Source organism: Myripristis murdjan, chromosome 14 (genome assembly GCF_902150065.1).
Source record: "Myripristis murdjan chromosome 14, fMyrMur1.1, whole genome shotgun sequence".
In the NCBI taxonomy this organism is placed as follows: Eukaryota; Metazoa; Chordata; class Actinopteri; order Holocentriformes; family Holocentridae; genus Myripristis; species Myripristis murdjan.
The window spans coordinates 35,584,581-35,610,804 of record NC_043993.1 but is presented as its reverse complement, the minus strand read 5'-3'; the positions used below and the strand labels follow the sequence as shown (position 1 = coordinate 35,610,804).

Genomic DNA, 26,224 nt, shown 5'->3' with positions numbered 1-26,224 from the left:
AGATGGTCAAACATTTCTGATGTGTCCTCATTTTTTAGGAACTGGACAACCATCCTCTAGGACAGACGTTCCCGAACTTTTCACCCCCTCCACCACTATTTACCAAGCCACATTTACCAAGCGTCCATTCAGCTGCATTCAGTCTCTGTGGCAGGGACAGCAGAAACGCCTTTTTAACACAGACAGGTTGTGACAAACCGCACGATTCAAAAGCTGAAGGCAGAATGAGTGGGATTTTTCCTTAAAAAAAAAAAAAAAAAAAAAAAAAAATCAAAATCTATAGACTCATACCAAAATAATCCTTCTCTATCATGACTTGTGAGTAGTGATGGGCGATATGGACTAAAAATTTTATCACGATAATTTCTGGCATTTATTGCGATAACGATAAAAGTGACGATAAAAAATATAAAACAATTCAACTCCATCTTTTTGACTACAAATCTATCACCGCATTCAGTCCTGAGAACCCCACAAATACTGCTCAAAAATAATACTTACTGTAGTCAAATACGCTACTAAACTATACCAATTAAGTTTAAGTAGTACACCTGTACTGCATCCTTTGTAATCACCGCTTTTTTGCAAACTTTGCATATGACAGATGTTTGCTCCACGTCAGACTTACTGTAGCCAAACCAGTTCCAGATAATCGAGCTGGAGCCTCGTTTAGCAACGAGCTCTTCGCTATCAGCCCCGCCTTCCGCCATGCTTGTTATTGTGCTACACCAGCCTACACGTGTGAGCTGCCGGCTGCCAGCGGCGAGTGCGTTGCGCACGTAATTACGTCATCAACAGGAGTTTATCGTTATTATCGCGAGATGACATATTCTTACCGTGGGGAATTTTTTTGACGATATATCGCAAACGATAACATATCGCCCATCCCTACTTGTGAGCCACTAGCAGTGTGTGTTGTTGTGTCTTGGTGTGTTTTTGTGTTTTGCTGAGCTCGGGACTCTCTGGGCGTCAGCCTTTGGGCAGTGGGTCTCCAGCTCCCAGCCAATCACAGCGCCACGTCCAGTACGAAGCTACGGAAATAGATAGATAGATAGGTAGATAGGTATACTTTATTGATCTCAGACTGGGAAATTCACACGTTACAGCAACATCATCAATAAAAACAAAAAATTAAAAATTAAAATTAAAATTAAAAGTATATACAATAGAGACTAAATCCCAGGCTCTGTCCCAATTCAAAGGCCGTACGCTACCTAGGTCGTATTTGTAGGCTGCTTACGTCACGGCGATGCGACAAGTGCTGTCCCAGTTCAGTTTCACCGCGCAGGGTCCGACCGATCCAGCCTATTTTTGACTAATTTGCAGGAAACACCTCCACGATGCTTCGCGGCTGACATCACAGCCTACTTCCCAGGGTGCCTTTCGGTCCAGTTGAATTTCTGGATCAGCCACCATTGCTGGAATTATGAAGCATGTTTTAGACCGTCTTAATATTTATATCATGATGTTTTGATAAGTTTTCATGCCTATAATTACCACCATAGATTCGGTTTAGCTGTTAACTGTATCCGAACAACGCCTGTAAATGCAACTTTAGTTAGATGAGTTAGATGGGCATTTTGCATGATGTTTCCATAGCAACCATCAGCGCATCAGGTACGTTACAATGGAGCCATGTGTACAATTACTTTAATTGGGATAGTCTGTTGCAATTGAGGTGATGTGTAACAATTATCTTAATTTTCTGCATCTTCACGAAGACAAAATAAAATAAAATACATAAAACTACAGAATCGATGTTGTCCACCTTGAGAGCGTTGAAGCTGCTTATCGTTTTGTTTCATGCACAGGTGTTCACCGACACACCTCCGAAACATACTTTGGCATTTTACGCTGCATCACTCGAATGCGCTTCGGGAAGCCTCGACAATAATGACGTAGGAATCCTCCGCAGGCTACACTGTCCCAATTCACTAAACTTTTAGTTCCGGTAAACCTGATATCGGCACCTACGTCGGACGCCTCCTACGTGGGCACCGTGGGCTGCAACCTAGTAGTCATCTAGCCCTTCGATTGAGACAAACCTACAGACTCTGAGAAAAAAGGAAATATAGCGAGGAGAAGCAAAGCTCGTTCCACAACAAGAGTGAATCTGGGGTTTGGGTTTCACCCACTGGTGAGCACTAAGGGAGAGGAGGAGGATGAAGAGCGATGCAGTGCTGGCGTGTTTTCTGCTGGACAGGGAGGTCTTGTTTCGTCACCTTTCAACAAATGAAAACTCTCAGCTTAGCCACGGAGGAGGGGCCAAATTCGAATGTTGTGTTTACAAACCACATCCAACAAGTCCTACTCATTCTGCCCGTAAGAGGCCACGTCTTCTTCAGTCTCATTACCAGAGCGCCGTCTGATGATAATTCAAGCAGCTTCTCGTGCTCAGCGCCTGTCAGATGACCCGGCATCTCTGTCACTTCAACAGAAAAGGCTCTCCGATCCACTCTGTGCTCTGAGAGCTGCTCTGCCGTGGATAAGAGGCGCTGAGCTGTTGCATCTTGAAGTGTCAGATGAAGCCGGCTCCGAACATCCCCAGCCTCGACCTTGACGGCGAGCTGCTGCAGTTTTTCTCTTCATTGCAGCAGTTTTGTCACGCACGTCAAGAAGTGTAAGACTGACTCCCCGCAGTCCCGTCTTCAGCTCATTCAGACGTGAAAATATGTCTGCTGGATGGGCTAATGTTGCGCAATGTGGGTCACAGAACACGTCAGCCAGAGTAGACTCTTGTAAAAAAAAAAAAAAAAAAAAAAAAAATCCTCACCTCAGAGTGCTTTTCGAAGAGCGTTGTGGGCTCTTTGCCTCTTGACAGCCACATGGTCGCTGCCCATTTCGTTGCAGAGCTCGTTCATAGGACAAGCTTTGATGTCATTAACAAGTTTGACAGCAGCGTCTCGCACAGATCCAGCCTCCTCAGGCCTCGTCCTAGCAGCCAGTGCCTTGCCATGTGTGCTGCAGTGGCTACCTGTCGTATCTCCAGTCGTGGCTCTTGCTCCATCTGTACACACTCAAATGCATTTGGTCCAGTCAAAGCCAAGAACATAAGAGCAGAAAAATTCGCTCTCCAGTTTTGCTGGTTGGTAAAGGCTCACAGAACTTAAAAAAAGAAAGTGTGATGATCCCTCGAACTTGTATCTGACATAGACAAGCAAGTGTGCGAGATCGGCAGCATCCATCATCTCTAACCGGATGGAAAAGCATCGACTTGCTCTGCTCGGCTACGTCTGACATCCTCTGCCATACGTGAAATTCTGCAAGATACTGTGTTGTTGGACAGGAGGACTAAATTGAGCATTACACCAAGCTTCTCACCACACGTAAATCCATCTCCTCAGCCACGGGTGAACAAAGTGTTTCCCTGCTCGTGTGCGGTTTACCAGATGTTGCGGTGCACAAACTTGCGTGACAAGACGCTTGTTGAGCTCTTGATGGTCGCCATTCGTTGTTGTAATTCGTTTAATTTTCCCCCCAAAAATTCAGATGTTCGGTCCTTCCATGTGGCCTTTGCTGTTCCACTGTTCCACTTTTTTTCACCTATCAAGAGTGTTCATTTTTATGACCCAAACCACCAGATCCAAGGATTATCCACGGTGCCCTCACTACTGTATACTTTTTTGTTATGTGTTATTGTTTTCTTTATACCAAACGGTAAATGTGGCTGTATTTACTGTATTGTTATTACTGCTGCTGTTCTAAAACTAGATTTCCCTCCACAAGGAATCAATCCTCCCTGGAGTATCACATGGCCCGTGCCCGTCCCTGCTAACCTCCTGGGAGGACAGGGGCTTCCTCACCGGAAAAATCTTGTGTCACTCAGGTGTTTTATGTTCATGGAAGCAACAACAGTGAGTTGTTTGTAGTAAATGAGAGTCAGTGGAAGTAATATAAGACACGACAGTCTGCACTGAGAGTATAATTGTGCAGGGCTGACACCAAGATTTACTATGCTGGATCAAGGCCGAGTCCTGTCTCAATTTAATCCCCGTCCAGGAAACTGCCCCACACTGTTTTCTGGCGAGAGGCGCTGGTCCCACCCTTCAAATAAAGGAACGCACACGGAGGGGACAGACTGTGTTAGGACGGAGATTTTGTTAAAAGAGATTAAATAGTTCCTTTCTTCCTTCACCACAGGGTGGTGTGTTTGTACCTGGGTTAAATAAATGTTAATCAAAAAATGAGAATAGTTCACACACACACACACACACACACACACACACACTCTGAATCATCATGCATGGTTTAGTATAGCAGAAACTCACACAAGCATAAACCTCTGTAGCTCATGTGCTTGGACAAATGCTGTGAAGGCAGCCTCTCTGCCTGTGCCGCCTCTCTCCGTCTCTCTCTGTCTGTTTCTTGGTCATCCAGAGCCTCCCTTCCCTCTGACGTCAAAGGCAGGCTCTCTGACCCAGATCTCTCCGTAAGCTGCACTAAAGCTCTCTCTACCGGCCTCGCTCTCTTCTCTAGCACAGCCGTCGCTCATGTAGGGTTGCTCACTCCAATCAGAGATTACCGCTGTGGCTGCCAGAGAGTGTGAGGGGAGAGGGCTGCAGTCTGACACCCTGATTAAAGCACCACCCTGCACCGCAGAGCAGGGCTTTTCAAACATTTCCATGTTGACTTTCATTAAACCACAGACCCTCGGCTATTTTCCCCCAGGAGGAAGAGACACTTTAGTTTGTGTTAAATATTAAATGGTTTAGATATTGTACTTGAACACTGATAAATATATTCAAAGTGGGGAGATTAACACATAATGTTAAAATACCCATTCATGGTTAATAACAATTTTTTTCCCTTTTTTTCCCTTTGTATCTTAATAAATTCAACAATCATACATTCTACTGAAATGACACTGTCCCTCAAGTTGGTGCACACATTCAGGTGTGTTTTTTTTAAATTGGAAATAAAAACAAACATAAAGGTGACAAGTTAAGATTCACTGATTGTCCCGATTAATAATATTAATGGAAAATTATGGCGATTTGAATGATACTGCGATGGTGATGATATTTGTGATTTCAGCGGGAATAATCATTTTTGCGTCATAATCTTACGTTAACCTGGAAACAATAACTAGTAAAAATGAGGATGATGTGATTTATTTCTCTTTTTTAACTTGCTCCACAATACGTCACTCATAATTTCAAATCCAGTGCAATTTGGATATTGCTCTGATCCGTTCTGAGATGTCGATACAGTTTCGATTAATTGTGCAGCCACATTAGAATCCAATGTCTGGGGAAAATTTTGGCTTCCGCGAGAAAAACAGCAATTTAGACAGCAGTTGTGCAGTGTGTGTGTGTGTGTGTGTGTGTGTGTAGGATTTGTAAAATGGACACCAAGTACTTTGGAAACACAACAACAGATCTATCCAGCTGTGAGGCCATGCAGAATGTCCCACCTGCAGGTTCACCTCTGCTGCTGGGCATCCAGAGGCTGCAGGGAAGGTCCATACTGTTAACGTGAGCGATGGCAGTGTGATACATGTACCTGTTCTTCTCCAAAATAAATGAACGTTGTTTTGAAGCGTGCACAACTTAGACGTTGGTTTTGGTTTCACTTTCCTCGCTCTTTCCATTCCAAATGGTGGGACTGTTTTCTCCAACAGCATTGCCTCTGTATAACCCTGCAGGTGGAACTGTGGCCTTGAAGACTGAATTCTGAGGGGGGAAGGAGTCAGAATCTCTGATATTAAAATCATAATTGAGACTTCAATCTCTGAATTCTGGGATTATCTCTGAACTCTTTCACTTTCCTTCTGTCTTCCCTGCGTGGCCCTGATGCTCGTCTGTGTGCGCTGCACTGGCGGTCTAAACTAGGTTCGCCTGGTCTCGTTAGGTAAGCAGATATCTGGGTTATCAGCGTGGAGTTGCTGTAATGGTTTTGGTCGCCATGTTGAAAAAGCAGCATCACAACTCAGGCCGTTTGTGTCGCATTTACATTTACAGCTCCAGTTGTGCTGCTCGAGTTCTTATTTAAACATGCATTACTAAGAATAAAATATGAAAAACTGAAATAGCAGTATATAAATATTATAAACATCATTAAATATGGATGCATCCATCCATCCATTTTTCATATCCATTTTCTTCCTATCCACAATCACAGGGAACTGGAAACTGTCCCAGCATGCACTGGGCACGAGGCAGCAAAACACTCTGGAGAGGTCGGCAGTCCATCACAACGCTAACACACAGAAAAAGACACTCTTACTTAAAAATTAGGAATTAGAATATCAATTATTTTATTTTTAAATTCTGCATTATAAATAAACCAGTGTTTGAAAATGTGAAAAGTAATTTATGATAATATGATTTAATTATAATTTGAAATGTTAGAATAACATATAAATATGTATGTTGTCCGCAATAGAGGAAATATCATTAGCATGCTGATAAAATAGAAACAATTTAAAAACAGTAAATATTTTTGAAACAATATTTATATTAATACATTTATCACTTGTTACGTGAGGTTGTAGTTTGTAGCGCTCTGCTACTGGACTGCATTATACTGAGAGGTGTTTCTGATATTTTGTCCGCCCTATTTAAATTTACATGAGGGGGGACAGAATAGTGGAAACAGCTGTCAGTAAAGTGCAGTCCAGTCCAACAGCAGCACTAACCATGAGCTCAATGCCAAACATAGAAGTGAATGAACACCTCTGTTACCGTGACAACAAGACAAGCTGAGCATTATAGGCAGCAGGAGAGGAAACTTTATGGCACAACAGCTGGATTGGATTGGATTAGATTGAGCAGGTGGAGCTGATAATATGGCCACTGAGTGTGTGTCTATGTTCAGAGCACTGAGAACAGTGTGTGTTATCATATAGCGCATCCCTGTGTGTGTGTGTGTTTGTTTTGCTGATGAGTCCATCCTGTTAAGCCAGGGGTTCCAGTGTATGTCGTGCAGGTGTTGCTGCTCCGCTGTGATGGTGTGAAGAGAGCTTAAGCCTTCCTATAATCCTCCGCTGCTCCACATGACTTCAGCATGATGCACAAGCCAAAGAGCAACGCCACTGGCTGAGCATCGCCTTGCCTGTGCGTCTCTGAGCCAATCAGAGTCCCCTCGCGCAGCATCCACCCCCGCTGATGAGCCAGTGATGCAGTGAGTGAACTGAGGAGAGAACGAAAGAGGCAGAGGGTTTCTATGAATGGAAACATGGAGGAGGAGGAAACCAGTGACAACACATACCTTCTGCTCTGTTGCCCTCCATATACGTATTCGTCTTCTTCTGGTTTTTTTTTTTTTTTTCTGAGGTTATTCATACTCCTCCCTGTCTCGCTATCATCCTCTGTGTCCTTATTCCAGTCCAGTTCAGTTGGCATGAATGTCAGATGAACAATACTCTCAACCAAGGGCTGAACGGTTAGTCGAATGTTAAGGAAATCACAAGATGGGCAAGTGCAATATTCAATTTGCTGGAGCTGCTATTTTTTTTTGATAAAGCTAAAATAATACCTTTATTTACAACAAAAAATGTTGTAATCAAACTGTTACGGTGCTACAGCCTCGCCCTGGCTTACAAATTGTATTTTCCAGATGTAAATGATCATTCCTACTAAAACTGTGAATCATATTGCGATCACAATGTATGTAAAATTAATCGCAATAGCTTTTTTTTTTTTTTTTAATCATATCATTCAGCCTCAGTGCATTTAAATAAAACTGAGTAAAACAATGAATCAAATGATTTCATAAATCCCAATCACGATCTCCTCATAACCACCCTCTTTCTCTTATCTATTAAAATTCAGCATGCTTGTGTGGCTTGTCTTGGTAAAAAACATTAAATTAGGAATGAGGAGATAATCAGTCTCCATATGTGCGCTTTCAGTTTTCTCCTAAGTTTGATTCCAGTTCTTAAAATATGCTACTCTAATGTCACACTGTTAGTCATACTTCATACTTATTAGTCATACTTCAACATTCATTCTCTGTGAGTCACTCTTTACCATTATCAGTGCTGGCTGAATGTCTTCCCATAATGTTATATGATGAAAGCAGAAGCATAGCGAGTGTGGTTCATCCTGTCAGATGGAAAGATATTGAAACCTGGGGACTTCCGGTTGAGTATGCAGCAGTAGGAGACACAAGTAAATGCGGCTAATTTAATATTTTATTTTGTATTGTATTTTACTGTCTTTCTTGCTCTGCTGAACATCATCAACTCATGTCTTGAACCGTTGCCAGTGCAACATACATTTTCTGTGCTTGACCATGCCTGCTAAAAAGAAGAGAGAGTGGTGCAAACTGATTGAATACGACAGCTCCTGAGCCCAAACCAAGCTGTCCTGCCATGGCCTCGTCAAGCGAGTCCAGCACTATTTCTGTTGAAGTATGCCTGGATCCATGACTTCCTAATAACTTAGGGCGGTGATTCACAACAACCTCACCTTAACAGTTTCAGCCCTGCTGGACAGCGCTCCACCACCAGTACGCAACCTGATGCATTAAAATCCAAAATTCACTATCGATGAGTTCGGGGGCCTCACCTTATTTCACCTTACTGATAATGTTAAAGCAGCATCTTATCAGTGAAGGAGGCTGATTCGTCTCAGCTGGCGAGACCGCGGTGGACATTAAAATGAAGATGTCATTATCACCACAGCGCATCTGAGCTTTCTGTGCTCCCAAATGTTCAGCTGAGTTTCGTTTTCAGCCCAGTACCCTGGAGGATCCATGAGTTGAGCTGGAAAGTGTTTTTGCAAACAAATGTGCACGAGAAGTCACATGATTCACAAAATGGATTATCGATGCTTCACTTCCATGTTTCTGTGAGTGCGAGTCAGCAGTTTTTATGTGTTTCATGTGAAAAAGGCAGCAGGTTACTTACCCCAGCATCTATATACGCTGACGACCTTTTGTTTTATATAAAAGATCCAAAGCACTCTGGTCCTCCTGCCAAAGCAGTTGAATTTTAAAAAAGTGAACGCTTTCCCATCAGTACTCCAGCTCTACAGATTCAGCAAAAGGATATTACCTTTCATTTATCTCACTCTGGTTTCAAAATTGAGTAATCTTAATGCAAGATTACTCAGATATTATCCCCTCTTTATGAAAACAGCTTTGTACCGTAAATTAAAAAAAATATGAAGTCTGATTTTCGGTGGCGGAATAACTTGCCCTTATCACTGGCAGGAAGAGCTATGTGTAAAAATGGCTCTCCTGCCTAATTTTTGTACACATTCTAGAATCTTCCAATCTTCTCACCCAAACGTTTTTCAAAACTGTAGACCAACATATATCAGGTTTGATTTGTGGGGCCCCAGGGGCACAGGTAACCACCCTCCCATCTCTTTCAGTGTCTCCTTCAGTGAACTGGCTGGTTGACATGTGGGGAAAATAAATAAATAATAAATAAATAAATGAATAAATGAATGAATAATAACTGAATAGCTGGTCAGTATGGAGCCAGGAGCACAATTTTAACAAAAAATATTTTTTTGCAACTGTACTTCCTAGTATGCCCATTAAAGGGTAACAATAAATGGTAGCATAAATTAAAAACAGACAGAAAACCCATCAATCAAAATGTTGTATAAAACCAATTTCCAAACACTCTTTTGATATGTTTAATTTTGTAGTCTTTCAAATAAAAGTTGGAAAGAACTTGCAAGCACTGAACGGCTGGAATGAACTTCACCTCCATGTTTTTATTTGCCAGGTAGAGCTCATATTCATGAAACTAACATCAGGTGCTGATAACTTGTGGCTTGTCAATGCGCGTTTCTTGTTCCTCCAGCTCTCAGAAATTATTTGAGTTCTGCTGACTTGGATTGTTTTGTTGACAAATGCTTGAAGGACCATCCCAGCGATTTTGCATGTTAACTGTAATATCTACAAATTGTATATACTGTACATTACTACTAAACTTTATCACTCTTATCATTATAAAAATATCTTTTCTCCAGCCGTTGGTCTCCATTCATTCCACTCCGATATGAAAATGAACTTTCAGAGACTTCAGACTTTCTTCACTCCAGTTTTCCATCAGCGGAATAAAGTCCTCCACATGAATTTTCCTAAAAGCAGCAGCACTGTTGTGTTTTCAGGACTCGAAGCTGGGCAGTCATGTGGATCTGAAAGCCTTCATGGTGGTGCATTCAGGGGCCGTCTGACAACAGTAGACTCCAGTAATTTTCCACTGACTAACAGCATCAAATTTACAAGCCGTGTTGTGGTAAACTTAACCTTGCTCATCTGTTTTCCCACATTTTGAAAGATAGCAAAAGTGCTTATAGCTTATATTAGAATACTTATATTTGACAAGAGCTGCACAAAATTAGGTACATAATTATGTCGCGTTGTGAGTTCAACGACAAAGAGCTCGGAAGAGAAGATGATGAATTCATTCTCTGTGGAACAACTGGGACATCGTAAGCCCAGTTAAACGACCGACTGCTCCTTTAAATGGTCTCTGTCAGAAAAATAATCCCAGAGGAAACCTCTGCTCTTTTCTTAAATGAGTATATGATTTTTCAAAATAATGGTAATATAATCATACGACACATACCAGATATCATAAATATCATAAATAAATAAATATCAAGGATAAATATTACATTACATTGTATCGGATACAATGTGCAAGAAATGACTCATTCATTCATCCCTTACAGCGTTTTATTCTAGGAATCAGACAGACAGTAGGTTTGTTGTTCATCAGTCACACGTCTCATACCGCCGGTCAGGTCTGGCTTCATTTACAGAAATCATTTAGCTCATCACTGCATTCAGTGTTTTTTTTTTTTTTTTTTTTTTTCAGTTGTATGATTGTAGCATGATGAATAGCCTATTTTTCGTTCACAGTATCTGAGTCACTTGAAATCTAAATGTGCAATAAATGTAATCACAGTTGTGAGGGACCCCAGTTATCACCATAGTAACGCATCTCCTTCCTTGGCTCAGGAGCAGCCTATGCACACAATTTCATGTAAATGTGTTCAGAACTTTTTGTGTCATCTGGCTGACAGACAGGCGGACACAGCACAAACACACAGCTTCTGCCATGTCATTGGCTGAGTTAGTAACTAATAACAGCGCAACGTGGAAACGCTTTGCCTCTCTGGAAAATCTCTTGCAGCGTCTTTTGTCGGAGAGATGGTGCAATAGAGTGAATGTAAGTTCTTCCTCATAACGTTCGGGGTGTGTTATTTTTGAAATGTTTGAAGAGGTCACTCGTGTTGCTGCTGTGTGGCAAGTAGTGCATCTCGCTGTGTTTTTATCTACAGGTGACAGTAGTGCATCATACAAAAAAAACTGAAAACATTTGGAAGTGATGCAAGCACCCCCTTTTTGAATTTATATAATTTTATCATTGATATTTTTTAAAGGAACTGATAAACTCAATCCCATAGCATCAATCTGACCATCTTTAATATGCTTTACACAACGAAATATTCATGAAGGGCCACAGTAGAACATTATAAGGTGGGTGTTCCAAACAGAAATTCACATTTGAAAATCAAGGGATTTTGCTCGCATGCTGTGAAATCTTGAGTAACCTCTCATGATTTGCAAAAAAGGCTTGTTGCAAAGTAAAATGAGGGTAAACTGCTGGTAAATGAGCCAAACCTTCATGATCACAGGTATGGTCCTTTAATCTCACGATATAAAGTAGCCTGTGCTGCTGTACTGCAGTAGCGGGGGGGGGGATGTGGCTGCAGTCTTCCATGGGATCAGAGGACATTTAATGCTTGGATCAGTTAAAGTGAGCTGCCTCCAAGCTGCACTCCACTAGCTTTCAGCAGAGTCGTGACTCTACCAGTTGGGCGTCATAGAACAACCTCTCTGCTGAATAACACTCACCACCGAGTGTACTGCCAAAAATACACATACACAACATACCCAGTACTTTACTTTCCTCATATTATTCATACTTGGATAAATCTTGCATACTGGGAGACCGGATACAGATGGTTCAGCTGTAGTTTGACATCTCTGGCCTGAACGTACAGGCCGGCACACTTTGGGTAAAATCTTTGTGGAAGTCTAGAAATCTCAGGGAATTTGACAAATGGGTCTGTTTGCAGGACTAACAGTAGAATATATTTTAATATATTCAATGCATTTTGTGTTTTTTAGCTCAGCTGGAGTGAAAGCCATCCTGCTCCTCTATAGATAAAGAGCACAAGGCCATGATGAGACAGGATGCTTTTTTTCCCCCTGTTTAAATGCAGAGCTGTGTTTGCTAACTGTCAGCTGTGAGTATCGCTGGTAGCACATTATTCTCGTTGCTATGAAACTGTCCAATTAGCACGAGGTAACTAACGTGAAGAAAAAAAAAAAAAAAAAGTGTGGTGCATGAGAGGAAGTTAGCGATCGCTCAGGCGGTCTGTGGAAGACGAGGATGAGGAGCACGCTCTGAGACACGGGATGCAGCCAAGGTTAACGGTGCTCTCTGGGAAACCTGCATGCCGCTCCACATGCTGCTATTTTTTCCTCCGTCTGACATTGAGAAATGTATGCCACGGCTGAAGTGGGGACATGTTCAGCTTGGACTCCAGGGCAGCTTTCCAAAATGCTCTTCCATCCATTCGACATACATGACATGACATCAGATTTTATCAATACCTAAATTGCTGCAACAGCTGATGAGATAATTAGGCATGGGGATGGACGTTGCGCACTAAAACCATGATGTTCTCTCTTTATAAAAAGATTTTACCGTTTCTATAGGTGCCTGACAGAAACACGGTGTTTTTCTCACTTATTAGCCAGAAGACGACCGGCACACAGAGCTGAGCTGCATCTCAAATTACTCTCCAGGCTCCCGGCTCTCAGATAATGTACACCAGCTCTATGTGGCGTCTGCTGTTGACCTTTTCTCTTCCCCTGAAGATAAAAAACAGTTTTAAGGCTCTTCTGCAGTGCCTCCTGAGTCAATTGTCAATATTTCACTGCTTTACCGGCAATTTCACAGAATGACTAATACTCTCCTGAACACTCTGTCTCTCTCTCTGTCTCTCTCTCCCCCCCCCAACACACACACACACTCGCTCGCTCATCCTGAACATGCCGCTGTGCCTTGGCATGGAGCGCACTCTTTTTAAAGGGAGGGGAAAGCGGATAGTCGAACACCAGTGCCCACCATGCCCACTGATACTGTATTCGCCTCAGTGCCGTCGCGCTCTCATCCCCGTGACTCGATGCTTGCTGTTTCCATCATTTTCCAGAAGGCTCAGCAGGATGCCCAGCAAACAGAGGCAAACCCAACTTTCAGGGGCCGACGAGCCCTTGAAACCCCCAGCGAAGCTCTGCTCGGTCCAGGTTTATGTGTAAGTTGATTTGAGCGTGATGGATAGTGCTCAGGAGTTGGGTTGCCATGGTTATCTGCATCTGGAGCTGGCCTGGTTACCCGGGTGACTCATATAGGGCAGGGCTTGGGGGTGGTAGTGGGGGGTGGTGGTGGGGGGGGTCTTTCCCTTGTGGCATCTTTTTCTTCATATATTATGCTCTATTTAAGGTTTGTAGGGCTTCCATAAATCTCTGTAGCTGAAACCTGAAAGACAGCAATCCTTGAAAAAAGGTGTCCCTGTTAGACGGTCTAAAAAGAAACCGGACTGAACCGCCAAAGATTCAGGAGGCACATCTGCTCGAGAAGGATAGAAAAAAACACGAAAGAATTATCAGGATAAATGATAAAGTTACTGCCTCCTCCTCGGCTTTAATGGAAACAACCAGGGTGGCCATCTTGATGGAGGAATCACTCATCATTACTGTGATAAAAGAGGTGACCATGAGGGTGGAGGTGCCTTTATTAAGGGTAGCAATAATGACAGGAAGCACAACGTTTGGCACTTGAATGTTTTGAGGACATTTCAGGACCAACATATAAACTTCTTTCGCTGATTGGACCTCGCCGACTTCCTCCCAGGCCGAGCTCGACGCCCACTTATGGTTGTTGTCTACTACAGATTTTGGATCAGAGCTGTTAGCATAGGCAAAACAAACCATGAACAACAGTCATTTATTTTCTGTACAAATGAAACAGAGTGTGTGTTGTTTATTAAGGCCACGGCTGTAAATGTGTCATTAATTAATGGCCAAAAATGCCATTAAGATGGGTGTTAGATGGCTCTGTCGCTCATGTCTGGTAAACGATGAACCGTGGGGTAAACGAGTGAGAATAGTAAGGTTATAATACAGAATGAGCTTGGAATGTGAAATTAAAGACATATATAGACATTAAAATGACAGTGAAAGGTGTCGGTCATGTGACGTCGCTGCTGTGATGTCAACATGACCATCAGCAGATCTTTTATCCACTTCCCTTTAGTGTTGCAAAATTCCCGGAATTTTCAAAGTCGGAAAATTTCCATGGGAATTTTTGGAAATTAACGGGAATAAATGGGAATTTTCAGGGAATTTTCGGGAATTTATATTCACTGCATTCACCTGGTCATACACATGTATACATAATAAACATTTTGGTTTGTTATAAGCAGATATGCATGCAAACATGTTACATTATAATGAATTTCCAGGGAATTTTCATAACTGGCAATGAGTCTTTTACATCGCTGTGGAGGAATTTTGGCCCACTCCTTTTTCCAGAAATATTTTAATTCAGCCAAATTGGAGGGTTTTCGAGCATGAAAGGCCTGTTTAAGGTCATGCCACAGTATCTCAATTGGATTTAAGTCTGGACTTTGACCAGGCCACTCCAAAACCTTCATTTTTTTTTTTTTTTGTTTTTTTTTTGTTTTTTTAAGCCGTTCAGAGGTGGACTTGCTGGTGCATTACTTTTTCACATAGGGCCAGGTAGGTTTTGATAGCCTTTTTCCCTTAATAAATGAAATCATCATTTAAAAACTGTATTTTATATTTACCCGGGTTATCTTTGTCTAATATCAGAATTTGTTTGATGATCTGAAACATTTAAGTGTGACAAATATGCAAAAAAATAAGAAATCACGAACGGGGCAAATACTTTTTCACAGCACTGTATGTCCCCCTCAGCAACTAAAAAAAGTGGTGATATTGATCCTGACATTCATTTTATTGATTATTGTTTATTTTTTCCCCATTCACCTTAACAACAACAAAAATGAAAATTTCCAAATTTCCCAAGCTTAAATTTCCATGGAAACTGTTTAAACACCTCATTCAAATGGATAACAAGAAAAAAAAAAAAAAAAAAACAAAATTCCCAAAATTCCCGAGCTGAATCTTCCTGGGAATTTTCGGAAAAATTGGAAAAAGAGTGAAAGCAAAAATCTCCTGAAAATTTCCAATATTCCAGAGTGAAAATTCCAACGGGAATCTTCGGAAACTTTCCGGGAACTTTACCGGAAACTTTCCACCCCTTTGCAACACTACTTCCCTTATTTGACACTGATATGATTCTGGTACGCTGCCACAGACATGATTTTATTTGATGATGATGATGATGATGATGATGATGATGACAGTTTATTTCGGTCTTAGTTACAGTCAATTGGCATTTTCAAAGACTGATAAATGTGTTTTTCAGAGTCTGAAAAGGTGCAGGCTGAAGCCGAGGCTTATTGTGCCGACCCTTTTTACATTTTTGTGTTCAGTTACAAACAAAACAACTGCAGTATCATAAGATGTCATGACACATCAGAAAACAACAGGTAATTCAGACACACACAAAAACAGAAATCAGAAGATCCGTAAGTACATATTATTTCGATTTTAATTATGATAATGATCTATATTTATCTATTACCATGGATTTAAATTTTTTTTTTAAATTGACTGATTGAGCTGCAGAGTTTTAATTCATTGTCCACGCTGTTCCATAAAGATTTCCCTTTAGCTGAGACACTTTTGCTTTTGATGGTAGTTCTTATTTTGGTGTTTTTAAACATCCATATACCGCTTAAATTATTATGATGACTCTTTCTTGACTTCTCTTGAATTTTGTAGAATGTCATGATGATGTGGTAATGTTTTGTACATAAAATTTTCAGGTTTGAAATTTATCGGTTTAATTTTCAGCTTCATACTTGTAACTGCATATAACATCAAACACAAGTTCAACACTACAATTCGTCAGGGAAAAAAAAAAAAAAAAAGATGAGCGCCTGTGGGTGTCGGGGACTCACTACACTGAAAACCTGTTTCCAGGCCTCACAAAGTCTTTAATGAAAAGAAACTCTAATACAAAATCAAGAGGGAAACAAAGGAACCAGGAATAAGCCTAAAAAAAAAAAAAAAAAAAGTCCAAACGTGAATGCAAACATCGCATATGGATGAAAAAACAAAAGAGAAATACACCGTGTACAGAGCAAAAATAAAACATTCAGACCCGAGCAAGCAGGCAGCGCACAAACCACCCACCTACTCACACATCGCACAGGCAGAGAGAGAGAGACAGAGAGGGAGAGAGAGAGAGAGAGAGAGAGAGACTGAGAGAGAGAGAGAATACATGCATAGGATATACTGTAAATATGAAATCAATATACACATATAGAAATGCTTGTGAAAATATTAGATAATATGAATACTGTCATAATGAAATCCATTTTATTTATTTACCTATTTACTTATTAATTATTTATTATTATTTGTATTAATCTATGTATATTATCATTCACTGTTTTGTTACCCGTCTGTCCAAAAATGCTTTGGCAATATTGTATATAATACAGTCATGCCAATAAAGCTCATTGAATTGAATTGAGAGAGAGAGACAGAGACAGACAGACAGACAGAGAGAAAGAGAGACAATAAAGAAGAAGAATAAACAATAAAGAATATAATAACAATAAAGAATAAGCAAAATAAAGTACCTTGAATATCTTGTGTGCACAGTTTAAAAAAATAACAAAACTGATGATCCATCACCCGCTAAAATTATCTGACCCTCCTCATTTCCAAAAATATTATGTACCTCATGGAAGACGTGCAGGTTATGTGAGTAGATGCTGCGTGATACGATCGGTGACCCTTTGATGAACGCTTCACTACATATCATCTTTCCGTTATTATTCTTAATCTGATCCTGTAATCGAGCAAAGCCCATCGTCTTGTTTACCAGTTGTCAAACCATTAAGTGTTTCTGAAAGAGCCGATGTGACCTCCCGTTTTGTGCTGTTTCTCTGCTTCATCGCCCGGCATGTGGATGTCCCGCCTAATTATTTTTTCAAATATGACAGTATTTTCCCTCATTTAACCGGATTTCCACAACCATTAATCTTCCACAACAAGGCTCTTTCAACAAGCCTCTGAGTAATCGCTTGCCAGCACCAGACACCCTTCCAAAAAAATTGAAAAACGGTAATATGAGAACCAGGATATTTCCAACAGATCAAACATAAAAGCGAACCAACACAAAGCAGGAGCTGTGGCCGTTCCTCTGCAGCCCTCAAATCAAACATACCTTTAATAAATTAATTAATTGGTGTCCTGCTTGTGTTGCAGCCAACATGGAGCCTGGACACGGCCGAACAGAGACCCTAATCTATTCATTAATTAACCTCATTACTGATAAATAACTCTTTCACCCAATCAATAATAAAGCAAGTCTAGTAATGACTGAAAACATTAATCAAAGGACAGTTTCTTAATTGTTGTTTGGCTCTATAATTGAATCTCGTTGCATGACAAATGACTGGTGCATGTCTTCAGTCTCTACTTGTTGTGCTGCTCTTTTCCTTTGCTTTTCTTTTTTGTCTTCTCTCTTTTCAAGACATCTTGATCTTTGTTTTACCTGCAGAATGAATAATGTATATTTATTTAATAGCTTGAAGGATGTGATTGATAAAATATTGGGATTTGTGTGAATACAGGTGGCAATAACATAATGTTAGTGCGATGCCCAAACTAACTAAGAACGCAATCGGGGATGGGAACCTGTTTTGGCAGCTCTTAAGGTTCGTGCAAACCTGAATAGTTCGAGCGGCGCGACTACATACAAAGTGAATGCAAAGACAAGACGGCGCGAATGATCCGAACGGGGTGGTGCGAACGACGCGAATGGTCGCTTTGGTATCTTCGATTATGACTCAACTCATCACATCCTGACAGCCAATCAGCATTGATGTTGGGTTTTTATTTTTTTCTCGGGGCTTGTTTTTCCCGAGGTTTCTCATTTTCCCGGGGTCGCGTCGCGATAAAGAGACTGAAGCGTTTTTTTTAACCAGCGCGGACCTGCGCGACCAAAGTGAAGCGATAGACGTGTCTAGATAAAAAGAAATAGCTTCAGGTTTGCACACACCTTTAGCCTGTGTGATACAGGACGTTGCATATCCTGCTGCTGCGTGATTTACTTATAACGCTATAAACATAACAAGTCAACATATAAGAAGCCAAAAGTCAACTCGATTAATTCCACAATTAAACGAAACTGTAAACTCAACTTCCCTAAAAAACAAAGGAGGAGGAGGTCTGCCCACATGGTCTTTACCAGGGCCACCTCCACCAGCTCCTCCTGGTCGATCCCAAGGTGATCCCAGGCCAGCCAGGAGACGTATTCCCCTCAGTGTGTCCTGGCTCTGCCCCAGGTCTTTTCCCAGGTGGTCGTGCTGGAACACCTCCACTGGGAGGCGACCAGGTTGCATCCCGACTCGATGCCTGAACCACCTCAGCCGGCTCCGTTCAGTGTGGAGGAGCTGCAGCTCCGAGCTCCTCGTGGATGTCTGAGCTCCTCACCTTCTCCCTCACGGTGCACCCGGCCACCCTGCGGAGGAAATTTTCGCCGCTTGTATCCGAGATCTCATCATCGTAATATCAAAGAAAGTTTCAAAAACCGCCACTGTGTTCGGTCCGGTTTGAAATCTAGGGGAGGACAACCCACTCGTGAAACGTTTGTCCAATCAGATGCAGCTAGGACGTGTTTGCACGGTTACAGGAGAGGGCAGCTGTCAATCATTGGGAATGACACGCCCATCAAGTGTCCAGATCTGGGAAGCAGCGTGACTCCTCGCGGACCATTAGAGAGCCAATCAGTGTTTTTGGCATTGACTTGGGCAACCAGTGTGCCTTCTCCATCTCAAGCCCTTCGACGGTGATGGTACCTGCCGTTTGATTCCTCTGAAGAAATTCCATATTTCATTCGGGCCACAGTCTCTTTGAAACCCACCAGACTCACCATTTGCTGTGATTTTCAAGACGTTTTGGTCCATTTGTCTGCTTTGCCTGCTGAGCTCTCCTGCAGGGCTCGGCCTCCCCCTAGTCTCCGGTGCAAAGCTGCCGCTGTTGTCCTCACCTCTGCCGGTTATTTCTGTTATTGTCAGACAGACCGAATACATTCCAATTCATAAAAGTTGAAAAGAATACTGGAATATTAATGTTTGCATGACTCATTCCTAACTATAGCTTCTCCTCTCTCCACAGTAACTGTCCATGCTCCCTGGCTGCAGCCCTCGCCCGAGCCACGGCAGACAGCATCCTGCAGACTGATCTCTCCATCCACCAGATCAACAAGACAGTAGAAGATGGAGCTGACCCACTACCACGTGAGTACCGGTCCCTTTCCACCCCCACAACACCACACCCACGGGCTTTGGGTTAGACCGCCCTGCCTTAAGCAGCGAGGGGTGCTAACACACTGCAAAAACGCAAAATCTTACCAAGATTATTTGTCTTATTTCAAGTCAAAAATGTCTTATTTCTAGTCAAAATATCTCATTACACTTAAAATAAGACATGATCACCTCAGAAGTAACTTGTTTTTAGGCAATTGTCTCTTGTTTCAAGTGAAAATTTGCTTGAAACAAGAAACAGATTTTGCCAATGAAACAAGCAAATTTTCACTTGAAACAAGAGACAATTGTCTAAAAACAAGTTACTTCTGAGGTGATCATGTCTTATTTTAAGTGTAATGAGATATTTTGACTAGTAATAAGACATTTTTGACTTGAAATAAGACAAATAATCTTGGTAAGATTTTGAGTTTTTGCAGTGAAGGAAAGAAATGAATTAATCTGCCTTTCAGTGATCTAAATGCTTCGGGGCTTTTCCACCGTGACAAGAAGAAAAAAAAAAGCCAGAGTAAAGGAATAAAACTGACACACTGAGTCTGTACATGAAACACTGTGTAAGATTTTTCAAATTGGCCACAGACATAATACATTTCAACTGTGCACATAAAATTTAGTAACTGGGTTTCCCTGTGTCCCTGGTTGCGATGAGCTCTCGCTACCTGCTCATGCTCGCCTAATTAAGCCTCACAAAGAAAGTTAATTGGCTGGTTGGCAGATGTCCCACATGGGGCACATTTCTGTGTTTGAATTCAGAACATGGGAAAAAACATGACGGAGGGTAAATTTTATTAAAGGTTTGAAATAGTGTGCTGCAATGCCTTCATTCAGCACATTATTATATGCAGTGTTAATTGTGTTGACTAATTGTTAGTATTAGTAAAACTAGTATTCATCCATGACATTTTCAAGGACAAGCATGAGATTAGAATAAATAAAAAAAAAAAGAAAAGAAAAAACCATCATCAAATGTAATGATGTTTTCATCAACAACTAAGAAGAGATGGAAATGTCAGGGAGAGGAAAAATGAAACCAGCCCCTGACTCGAGTTTGGAAGTGAGCAGATGTATGGCCAAACGTCACTTTTGATACAAAGCACAAGATAAAAACAAATGGAGAAAGATGGTCTGTATAGTCAGGTCTTATCTGCCCGAGTCTTATCTCCCCTCTGCAAACTGAAAAACACACACGTTTTCAAATGAGTAATGGTGCAGGATTATGTAAGATGAATTTGGTGATTATGTGACAGATCAAACTCGTTGCCAATGACTAAACAAATCATCACAGCCGAATGTTTTTCAAAGTTGCATTTTAGAGTGAACATTCACTTTAAATCTTTTGAAAGTCTGAAAAAAAAAAACAGGACAGACTAATGCTCCAGCTGCAGGGTCAGCCCTAGGACTTACGGCACATGGACGCACAGTGTGTGTGTGTGTGTGTGTGTGTGTGTGTGTGTGTGTGTGTGTGTGTGTCAGAGAGTGAAAATCAGGAGGATCTCAGGGTGGCGTCTGAGCAGAGGCACTTTGAGGATTTCTCGCTCTGCACCTGGAAGCAGATGGCTCAAAACACAATCAAAGAGGCACAGTCGTCACATGGGAAATTACTTGAGGAAAAAAGACATTCCTCAAGTGGGATTTCTCCACCTGGCCGACTTCTGCCACCCGACACCGCGGCACCCTGGGGAGCCGCCGTGGATCCTGCAGCGGGGCCTCCGGGGGCCCGAGCTCCCACAAGGTGTTGGTCGCCTCACCCAGGCTGGTTTCTGTATGATGTGTGTGTTTTCACCCTGCAGTTGGTGGGGCATAACGACGGCCACTTATTCTGTAGCACCGCCCTCAGGCCAAAAATGTCAAATTTGATATCTCCAAATCTCGTGGGTAGATTGCAGATTTGGAGGTTTAGACAGGACGTTCATGCCAGAGCTGAAAACACGAGATGCCTGCCAAAGAACAAGTGAGTGAGTGATGTCCTTAAGTCTCTCTTTTTTGTTTTTGTTTTTGTTTTTTTTTGTTTTTTTCTTGTTGCCGGAGTGACTGGCCACTTGCTCTGCTCTTGACTAGCAGATGGATGTGATGTTGCTTCTTCTTCTTCAGTCGAGGTTTGCAGCCGTGTAGATGCAAACGAGGGTATCACTGCCCTGCTCCAGTTGGTGTTAAAGTCACAAGCAGTGCTGTGTGTGAGGTGGCCAGTGCTTTCTATCAATGATTTATTACATCTATATATATATATATTAAGCGTAATTTCTATCACAATAGCTGTCATTAGTGTTTTATCACCGAGACCTAATTCATGCTACCCTGAGGATGAGCCCTCTCAGTTCTGGTGGCTTCATGTCCCGTCCTCTAGTGCCACCCACAGGCCAAAATGCATTCACCTGACCTTCACCAAGCCACCTGGACCCCTGCAGCACAGGAAGCATTTCTCATTTGATTTGTAATCATTTTTTAAAAATTTAGCTTGTTACTCAGATTATGGCGCTGCAAATGAAAAGAGATGGTTTTTCAAGGCTTACTGGCTCGAGCAAAAGGAGCTCAGGTTCGCCAGCTGGCAGACGACACAACAGTGAATTTGCACAAAAGAAATGAGGATTCAAAAGCAGTCGAGGGTATTGAATAAATTTCACTGGTGTCTCGGTTGAAGATGAAGCCCACTAAGAAAGTTGAATTAGCAGAACTGAATGGAATTGCTGGTAAAACAAATGGTCTCTTGTTCAGGTGTTATAGTTACCAAGAATGAAAAGCAACAGAGTGATACGAACTTTATCCCTGCTATCGATAAAATAAGAAGAAATTGAATATGCGGTTGCTAAGAGATCTCTCTGTAAATGGAAGGGTTTTGACATCTGAAAGAATATTGAGATCAGTCTGTATCTCTATCTGTCAACATGAACTTGATAAGCTTCTGTTCAAATTAAAATGTCACTTAATACAATGGACCAAGACTGAGACCTACACTAAACAAAAATATCTTATGTAATCCGAGGAAAACTGGTCGTCTTTGAGGATCTGAGTTTCCAGACCTTAAATGTAGGGATGGTATGATACCATTTTTTCCTTGCTGATCCGATTCTGATACTAAATTCTGCCTAAACGCCGTTACCGATCCGATACCAGCGTGCTTCTGCTGTAGCCTACACCACCAACCTTACATGATATGGTCGCTGTCATCAGGTTAAACCCTTTGTTACACATGAAAGAACATACAGAGGATGAATGCCACGACCCTGATTTTAAGACGACCCCTCTTTTTCAAGACCCTTTTTTGGAAAAAATACTTTTTATAAGGACAAAATCTTGTTTGAATAAAAAAGCCACCGGTCAGCATCCAGCTTCACAACGCTTGGCCCGGCAACTCGCTCACCTTAGCTCGCTCGGCGGGGCCTCACGTGGCTCAAGGTCGCTTGAGAAGGCGCACCTCTGTCATGGTTTTGTCAATAACTATACTTTGCACCGAAAACAAGCGCTCCCTTTCAGCACTGCAAAAAGTCAAAATCTTACCAAGATTATTTGTCTTATTTCAAGTAAAAATGTCTTATTTCTAGTCAAAATATCTCATTACACTTAAAATAAGACATGATCAGCTCAGAAATTTTGTCAATGGAACAAGCAAATTTTACAAGTAAAAATTTGCTTGTTCCATTGGCAAAATTTGTTTCTTGTTTCAAGCTAATTTTCACTTGTTTCAAGTAGATTTTCACTTGAAACAGGTGAAAATTGTCGAAAGACAAGTAATTTCTGAGCTGATCATGTCTTATTTTAAGTGTAATGAGATATTTTGACTAGAAATAAGACAAATAATCTTGGTATTTTGACTTTTTGCAGTGAAGGGATCTCCTACAGAAGCAATAGCTTCCCGGCGCGGCGGTGCCCTGCGTGCATCCGCATCACGAGGTGGTATCGGTGGTAGTATCGGTGCATTAACGGGCGTACTCGCCGCTGACCAAATAAGGCTGTATCTGACACTTCCCGATACCAGTATCCGTATCAGTACCATCCCTACTTAAATTATAATTTTTAAAACATTGGCTAATTAAACTCGTTGAAGAAAAGGATAATATCTGGAATCATTTCTCTAAGCGTGGATTTAACCTCATGGGAAGTGTGCAACTCTTAAACTTAAACTTGAAAACAAAACTGAGAGGCTGCCTGTAAAATTAGTTTCCATAAACAGTGTCGTCTGGTGTGGACTTTATCTGTAATAATGGATATATTCTATACAAGGACAAATTGTTATTTTTCTGATAATTGCATTTGTGCTGGATTGGCTGGGCCTGGGCTCCAGCTGAACCCTGATGTTAATGTTACACACTCCTGTGGTTCAGCCGGCAGGAGGAACACGCCTGAACAGGCAATCTGACTGGATTATGTAAAGTCATGGAAAAGTCAAGCTCTTTTACATTAGGCCTATGGTGGCAGCCCTGTTTAGAATGAGGAAGCAGTAAGATGAATTGAAGTTTGGTGTGTGTGTGTGTGTGTGTGTGTGTGTGTCTGTCAGAGCTGGACTCGGTCAAGTTTGCCCGGCTGGTGTTCAACAGACTGTTTGAGACGTGCTGCCTCTGGCTCAAGGAGCTGCCCTACCGCCGCCGACCACAGCCGTACTACGAAACCTCCATCCATGCCATCAAGAACATGAGGCGCAAGATGGAGGACAAGCACGTCATCATCCCCGACTTCAACACACTCTTCAATATCCAGGTAGCTGCAATCAATCCAGAAAAAACACACACACACACACACACGAGGGAAGGTTGTGTTTTGAGAGGAGGTGCCGAAAGGTCGCCTCTCTCTGCTGCCACAGATCCTGCAGCCTATAACTTTTATTATAATCATCATTTTGACTATTCTCAAATTTTCCGTGCACGTTCATGACCCCTGGAGGAAGAACCCTGTAGACTGCAGTGTAATGTTTGCTTACAGTAACTTCCAGGTAGAAAAGCAAACTCGCTTCTTAAACGACCGATCTTTAATGTGGGATCTTCAGCAGAGCCGCTTGTTTGAGTCTGGAGAAAACAACCAACAAGTTCTCACAGTTTGATGGAGATTTCCACATTCAGTGATGACAATACAAAAAAACATTTTAATGAACACATGCATTATCCTTTTAATATCCAACTTTTAAATATGAGCATTTAGCATAGCACTGAACGAATGCTTGGCTAAGATTTAAAGATTTAAAGATGTAGACTACTAGTTTTTTGAGAATTTTTGACAGATTGGGCTACTTACAACTGTGAGCACTTTATTTCATTTTTCTGCCATTTCTTCACATTTCTGATGGTGTGGAGACAGGCCAGAGGTCTGTGTCATAGGTCAGTTATCTTTATTTCCACACCGGCGTATCCTCCAGCCAGGCTTCATTAGAGGACAAAGGCCAGATGACATGGAGGCTCCTTCATGTGTATTTTGGCCATAAAGGGTAAAATCCTTAATGACTGCAGCTCATTTTTGGGTTCCAAGTCAGAGACGAGTCAAATGGCCCTTTTCCATTAGTATCTACTCGGCTCGACTCAGCTCGACTCGGCTCGACTCTACTCGCCTCGACACGGTTTAGGTGGTTTTCCATTACAGTTGAGTAGCACCTCGCCGTGGGTGGAGTCGCCGGCGCACCGTCCAGCTCCCTCTGGATTCTTTGGGCCGCCACCAAGCTCAGAAAAGTCTCCATGTCTTTATTTGACCGCGGTCGCGGTTTGCTTGCCACTTTCCGACTTTGACAACTTCACTGACGATCAATGCGCACGGCCGCTGTTGCCGTTTTTTTTTTTTTTTTTTTTTTTTTTAAATGTCGGGTTTTGTTTTCGTGCGGGAGTCGCTCTCGTCACTCCCTGTCCAATCAGTTGCCTGCACGGCGTTTACGTCACATTTTCAGCTCGACTCAGCTCGACTCAGCTCGCTTGGAACCCCGGCTGAGTAGGTGCTAAAATGGGACCTGCTAGCAGGTACTACGACCTAATGGAAAAGCTCTTAAACCGAGTAGAGTCGAGCCGAGTCGAGCTGAGTCGAGCTGAGTAGGTACTAGTGGAAAAGGGGCAAAAGACAGAGGACGAGACACATCCTGGTCAGATGAAATACACGTCTCTGCTGAATAAAAAGCCGCGTTCAGCAGCCAGCCTCTAAAAGCTCAGGATTCAGCGCCGCACTGCACTCTCACTTTCTAATGCCCCGAAATGTCAGATTAAAAATCATAACTCTGTTCCAACTCTTCCTGCCTCATACGTCCAAGACACAACACAAGTCAGGAATGCATCACTGGATCAGTTGCACGGGGAATAAATGGGAATTTTCAGGGAATTTTTGGGAATTTATATTCACTGCATTCACCCGGTCATACACATGTATACATAATAAACATTTTGGTTTGTTATAAGCAGATATGCATGCAGACATGTTACATTATAATGAATTTCCAGGGAATTTTCGGGAATTTTCATAACTGGCAATGAGTCTTTTACATCGCTGTGGAGGAATTTTGGCCCACTCCTTTTTACATAAATATTTTAATTCAGCCAAACTGGAGGGTTTTCGAGCATGAAAGGCCTGTTTAAGGTCATGCCACAGTATCTCAATTGGATTTAAGTCTGGACTTTGACCAGGCCACTCCAAAACCTTCATTTTTTTTTTTTGTTTTTTGTTTTTTTTTTAAGCCGTTCAGAGGTGGACTTGCTGGTGCATTACTTTTTCACATAGGGCCAGGTAGGTTTTGATAGCCTTTTTCCCTTAATAAATGAAATCATCATTTAAAAACTGTATTTTATATT

The 26,224-nt window shown here is 41.9% G+C and overlaps 1 protein-coding gene across 1 annotated transcript in view; it reads left to right on the top strand.

The window, feature by feature from the left end:
* The window catches only part of ppm1e (protein phosphatase, Mg2+/Mn2+ dependent, 1E), a 62,667-nt gene that overhangs the window by 22,738 nt on the left and 13,705 nt on the right, over positions 1-26,224 (top strand). The window contains exons 2-3 of the mRNA XM_030068976.1: positions 19,324-19,445; positions 23,965-24,164. Of these exons, the coding sequence (XP_029924836.1) occupies positions 19,324-19,445; positions 23,965-24,164 (322 nt within the window). The remainder of the gene's footprint in view (positions 1-19,323; positions 19,446-23,964; positions 24,165-26,224) is intronic.